Raw genomic sequence first — 6,000 nt, forward strand, 5'->3', positions numbered from 1 at the left:
GGGGGTCCAGACTAGGCCACCGAGGCGGTCTTTGGAGTCACTGCCAACCAAGGCAGAGAAACCCCCTCCTCGCCTTCAGGAGGTCCCACCTGTCTCCCTCCCCTTTCCAGCCTCCACCTAGCAGCACGGGGTCAGCAGAGGCAGGTGGATGCACCAGCAGGTGAGCAAACAAAGCCACAGGACCCAGCCAAGATAGGGGAGGACGGGGGCGGTAATCAGCGAGGAAGAGCGTCCAGCCTGGGTAAAGGGCCTGGCCGCCTGGTGGAGGGCAGGAAGGGCAGGAGGCCCCCGAGAGGGGGTCCAGCAGGCGCGGAGTCCAGCTGAAGGAGGGGTCCTGCTGGGTAAGGGTCCCGCCAGGAAGAAAGGGGAGCAGGGGCGCGGCCTGTGGGGGGAAGAGCCAGGGAGAAGGGGCCAGGGGGAAGTGCTGGGGCGACTTAGAGGAGCCAGGGGGCGGGGCAGGCGGGGCGGGGCGGGGCTTAGGTCTGGTTGGCGACTCTGAGGAGGAGGAGTCCCAGCGCAGGGAGTTGGCACTACGAGGCGGGAAGCAGACAATCCACACCTGGGGGCACGCGCTGTGAGCGGCCTGGACGCCTGTGTACCTGGGCTCTGAGGGCGGTGACATCGCTCCACCTGCCAGCAGCGAGCTCTCCCCAGAGCTCAGACAACCTGGAGGGGCACAGGGACTCCCGCCAACACCCACTTGCCTGATGGTGCTTTCAGTTTTCCTGCCTGGGGCTTAGAAGAGGGGAGGGAGGAGTTGGAAATATATGCCTCTTCCATTGACAGGCAGTTATCTGACCACAGCAGTGGCCCCGGATGAGCCCAGGAAGATACAGCAATTTTGCCCCACCCTGGCCAAGAAGTGGGCATTTGGGGCCATGGTGGGGGGGGGGGGGAGGCACCCGGAAGGAAGGAAGCTGGAGCAGGCGGATGTGCACACCCACAGCTGTGAGAGGCAGGGCCTCCGGGTGTCTCCTGAGCCCGCTGCTCCTCTCCAGGCATACCCTGCTGCCCCCCTCCACCACTCCAAAGCCATGACCTTGGCATGCACAATTCTGTCTGCTACCACTGCCAGCAACCCGGCTCCATCCCCGGTCCCCAAGCACAGTCACTCCCTCCTCAAGCCATACTCTTCAAGTCCCCCAGTGCCACCACTGGGGAGCAGGGGTCACACATGTGGCATCTCCCCCTTTCCTCCTCCTCACCGCCCCCATGACCCCCTACCCCACCCCAGGTCTCCAGCCCAGTCCAGCCTGGCTTGCCACCCCAATGTCCCTGAGCAGACTTCAAGGGTTCCCCAACATGATGCCTTCGGTTCTGACTTGTTGTTCAGTTAAATAAGAATGAGTTTCTGTGCTTTGCATGTACATACAACCGTGGGCAGGAGGGAACAGGCGGAAAGAAGGTCCCAGCCTGGTCAATATTTACGCCCTCCTGAGCGCTGGGCTGGGGGGGTGGTGAGACTGTCTCCCCAAACTCCTTGTGCCCTGGCTGACAGCAGCAGCACGGGCCGGGCGTGAGCCAGCAGGTCCCGCCGCCTCCCGGGGAAGGGCAGCCGAGCAGCATCTAAATCCCAACCGTGCGGTCACCGACCTCCTGGGCGCCCTCAGCCTGCCGGCCTGGGCCAGCCTGGGTGCCACAGGGTCCCCAAAGCACGTGGCCTACCAGGGCGGGGCAGGATGGCTGTGGGAACCCCCCAGAGACTCCTTGTGGAGGGGCAGAGGCTCTGAGACACCCCGAACCCCCTGAGACCCCCCAGCCTCAGTGCCCAGAGCAGGAGCAGTTCTCTCCCTCCCACGGCACAGATACTCCGCCCAGAAGGTCCAGCAAAAGCAACCGCCCTGCACAGACTGCTCCGCTCATCCATTGCCCTGTCCTTATGGGCTTCCACCTCTCGTCCTGCCCCAAACCAGCTCCCGAGGAACATGGGGCTCTAGGCACATGGCTGCACTGCAGGGCAGCTGGAGGGTGTGGGGCAGCGGGCAGCAGAGGCCCCACTGGGTACATGAGCCTCCCACCTTCCCCACCGGCCTCCCGGACCATGGCAAACTCCAGCCCCAGGGCAGCACACAGGCCCCTCACCGTGTTTGTCGGCGCCCACCCCATCCGTCTGTCCACATCGCCACCACCAGCAGCAACGTGTGGATCTGAACAGGAACGTTCTGGAAGCCAAAGCAACTTGGAGGTGACAGGACACCGAATAAGGGCTTTTCCCACAGGCTTTCCACCTGCATGCCAGCTCTGCAGTAGGGAAACTGAGGCCCTGGGCGGGAAGGGTGTGTGTCGCCCAGGGAGCCAGCAGCAGCAAACGCCAGACGCCTGCTCCCTAAGAATCCAGGCTTACAGGACCGGCTCCCTGCCCCCCGGGGGTACAGGGGCTCATCTTATCCTGGAGGAGAGCTCCCTGGGTCCAAGACCTTTACAAACCCTTTCCTCTCCCTCAGTTCTCTAGAAGGGATGACCAGAAACTGTAAACAAAATTGTTTTGGAAAATTGTTTTGGAAATGTTTTGGAAAATTGTTTTGGAAAAAGACAATAGCACCGCCTTTCGTTGAACCAGCTGAACCCCTCATATGCCAGATCTCAGACCTCCCCTCCCCACCCGGAGCTGACCTGGCCGCGGGGCCACCCTTCTGGTCCTGGTGGGGAGGCGGTCCAGCTGGGGGGCCCCACACCATGGGGGCCAAACACATAACAGAAGGGAATGTTATGGGGGGAGGGTCCAACAGCACCTCCTAAGGACAGACGACAGGCAAGGCCACAAGCCAGGGGCCTGCTGGGAACCCCCCAGAACGGAGGCCCCCTCCCCTCCCTGGGTGCAGGGAGCCCTCTACCCTCCTCCCTTCTCTCCGCCTCACCTCTGTTTCTGGCGGCGCCCCTACTTTGTCCCTCTCTTCTCCCCACCTCCAGGCCCCTTCCCCCATTCCTTCCTCCTCCCCTCCCAGCCCCCAGCACATGCTGGCCTCTCTGGGCCCCAAAATACACTTCCAGTGTCTGCCCTGTGCATCCATGATCCCTCTGACCATGGGCATCCCTGACATCTCTGTCTGAGAGCACCTCCCTGGGTCCTCGTGGGGGGCCCTCGGTCCCCCCAGGCCACAGTCGGATTCCCCGCACCCCCTTCTTCTTCCCAGAGCTTGTTCCATGCAGCCTCCCCTCCTCACCCCATCTCCCCCATCTCCCCCACCTCCTCCATCTGCCACATTCTCTCCCTGGATGGGCTTGCCCACCACCTCGGATTTCCCCCATCCTCCTGCCAAAATGCTGCCAAAGGAGGAAACAAAACCCTCCTTCTGGGCCCTCCAAGCCCCGCTGGGTGGGTGGGTTTCACTGCTGGGTCAGGCTAGGAGAGCCCCACACAGCAAGGACAACTGCCTCCAGTCTCCTGGGTCTCCGTCTGGGGAGGAGCCCGTGGGAGCCGGCAACGTCCTTGTCCCCAGCTACCGTCTCGCTGGCCCTCCTGGAAGGCAGTGGCGAAGTTCCGATGCTCCCAGCCTTGGTCAGACCCCGGCAGGGCGGCGGTGGCAAGGACTGGAGGAGCCCTGTTCGACCTTGGCAAACCTGTCTTTCTAGACCAGAAACGGGTCCACAACGGGCGCCAGGGAGGCTGGAGGAGACCCAAGTCCCAGTCCCCTCCCAACCTCCCCAGGGTGCCGCAGGCTGGGAGAGAGACTCTGCCAGCCCTGCACGAGGTCCAGGCACACTGGAGAGGAGCCCAGAGCCCTGCACAGCCAGCAGGAACCCTGCCCGCCAGGGGCCCATCCCGCACCCACTTCCCGTCCCTCTTCTGGGATGTGTGCAGCCAAAGAGCGCCGGCCAGGGCTCTGGCCGGGCTTGGCCGCTCACCAGCTGCCTGACCTTGGGCCAATCCTTGCCCTCTCCACGCTCCCCTCTCCACAGCCCACACCCAGGAGAGCTTTGTGGATGGCCACTAGGAAAAGAGCCCGGCCCTAGCAGCCCCCACCGCGTCCTCGGCTCGCCGAGTGACCTTGAACGCCCCCCACACTCGCGGCCTCAGTTTCCCCACCCGCCCAATCCGTAGACTAACGCCTGGCTCCCCCGGTGTTCCCGGTCCCTCCCGGGCAGATGTGTATCCCAGACCCGACGGAGGGCGCGCAGCGGCACTTACCGTCCTCCAGAGACGCGGGCGCTTGGCGGGCACCAAGGTAGCCGTGACCAGCAAGTGTGAGGCGGCCACCACGAGCCCGAAGCCGACGGCCAGCAGGCTGCGCACGGGCAGCAGGGCATAGGACACGAAGGTGACCAAAAGGAGCTGCCAGACGCCGTGGTCGGCGGCTGCCGTCCCCGAAGCCGCGCCGGCGTGGGTGCCCGCGGGCCCGCCGAGCGCGAAGGGGCAGCAGAGCAGCGCGAAGGTGAGGCTGAACAGCAGCGCCAATTGGCCGACCTGCTGCAGCTGCGGCGCCTGCAGCGAGCGCACGTTGGTGACCACGAGCAGCGCCAGGAAGAGCACGCAGTGAGCGGGGTGCGAGCCCCTGGCCAGGCCGGCCGCGGGCCCCGGCGCGCCCAGCAGCTCCGCCAGCGCCAGAGCGCCCGCCAGCCCGCTGAGCACGGCCAGCGCCTTCAGCGTGGCCGCCTGCTCCAGCCGCAGCGTGTAGCCGCGGAACAGCGCCTCCAGCTCGGGGCACGCGAACTCCTCACCGCACGGCCGCAGCCCGCGCCGGCCGCCCGGCCCCGCCGCCCGCTCGGCGCCCCCGGGCTCGCCCGCGCCGCCGCCTCCGCCTCCGCCTCCGCCGCCGCCGCCTCCGCCTCGGCCGCGCGGCGCCCCCGCCATCTCAGCGCCATGCGGCGGCGGCCGGGGCGCCGGGGCGGGCGGGCGCGGGCGGGAGGCGCGGGGCGCGGCGGGCAGACTCGGGGCGCCGGCTGCCCCGCGCGCGCGCCCCGAGCGCGTCCCCTCCCGCCGCCGCGCCTGCGCAGTGCGCCTCCCGCCCGCCCGGCCGCGGTCCTCCGGCGGCCCAGCTGCGCCCGCCCCGCCGAGCGCCGAGCCGCGGGGCGGCGTGACCCCGGCGCCCGCCGCGCCCCGGGCCTCAGTTTCCCCGCCGGCGCAGGGTGCGGCCCGCGGGGTCGTCTCTCGGGGCGTGGGAAACGCACGAATCCTGCGATATGCCCTGGGATGAGGCGGGGGGGCTCCATCCTGCCTCGACTCTAGAGGAGCTCGCGGTGGGACCCCGGGGCCTGCAGCTCGACCTCCCACCCCCGGCGCCGCCGCAAGGGACCCAGGCGCCCTGCTCCTGCTAACCCCGCGAGCGAACACGGGGACGCATGGCGTGGGGCCGCGCCTCCCGGCGGTACAGACACAGAGTTAGGCCAGAGCCCTGGCTGGGGGCGCAGCTCTGGGTGCAGGGATCGGGTGGGAAGCACAGGGAGAAGGGACACTGCAGTTTGCCCTGTTGGGGGCGGGGAGACTGGAAACCCAAGTGAGAGAGGGCTGTATGCTTCTGGCAGGGGACAACTATAGGTGCGGTGGTGTCCACGCATGTCTGGGCCCCACCCAGCGCCTCCTATCCCGCGGCTTGTGCTCGGGAAGGGGCTTTGCACCTCACTTAAACCGCATTGCCTTCTTTGGCGCTAACAGGGGCCCCCGGGGGCGGGCACCTGTCCCCCGGACACACTAGGAGAGGTGAACGGCTGGCCCCAGGAGGCTTACGGAGAGATAAGGACTCTGGGCAAAGCGCTGACCCCTCCAGGAGCCCACGCGGCTTCTTGTCTACCCCTCCATACACATGGAGCTGGACCTGGGGGTCCCACAAAATCACAGACAGCAGAGACCAGGAGCCTAGCCCCTCTGCAGGAGGTCCTTTCCAGGTGACCTCCAGACACCAGGATTTATTTGGTGTGGCAGGCGTGGATCTGTTTTTCAGACACTGTGGGGATTTCAAGTAGACTCCTAGGTGAGAGCCATTGGCCGTGTGCTGTTATATGGGCTCAAGGTCTAGAAGGTGGGGAACTGGGTATTAGGCCACAAGAAGTGGCTGTTTTTGT

At 66.3% G+C, this 6,000-nt stretch overlaps 1 protein-coding gene across 3 annotated transcripts in view; it reads right to left on the reverse strand.

Moving 5' to 3' along the window:
* The window catches only part of ADCY1 (adenylate cyclase 1), a 92,851-nt gene extending 88,059 nt beyond the window's left edge, over nt 1-4,792 (reverse strand). For 2 of the 3 annotated variants that reach the window (XM_045089580.1, XM_013059645.2), the window contains exon 1: nt 4,130-4,718. Coding sequence is in view for 1 of the 3 variants with exons in the window: in XM_013059650.2 (XP_012915104.2) it covers nt 4,130-4,792 (663 nt within the window). In the remaining 2 variants the exon portion in view is untranslated. Of the gene's footprint in view, nt 1-4,129 lie in introns of all 3 variants that reach the window. The other variant, XM_013059650.2, reaches the window with a different exon arrangement.
* Nucleotides 4,793-6,000: the final 1,208 nt, after the last annotated feature.

The sequence above is a fragment of the Mustela putorius genome, unplaced genomic scaffold (assembly GCF_011764305.1).
Source record: "Mustela putorius furo isolate JIRA1106 unplaced genomic scaffold, ASM1176430v1.1 tig00003845_pilon_pilon_pilon, whole genome shotgun sequence".
NCBI lineage: Eukaryota > Metazoa > Chordata > Mammalia > Carnivora > Mustelidae > Mustela > Mustela putorius.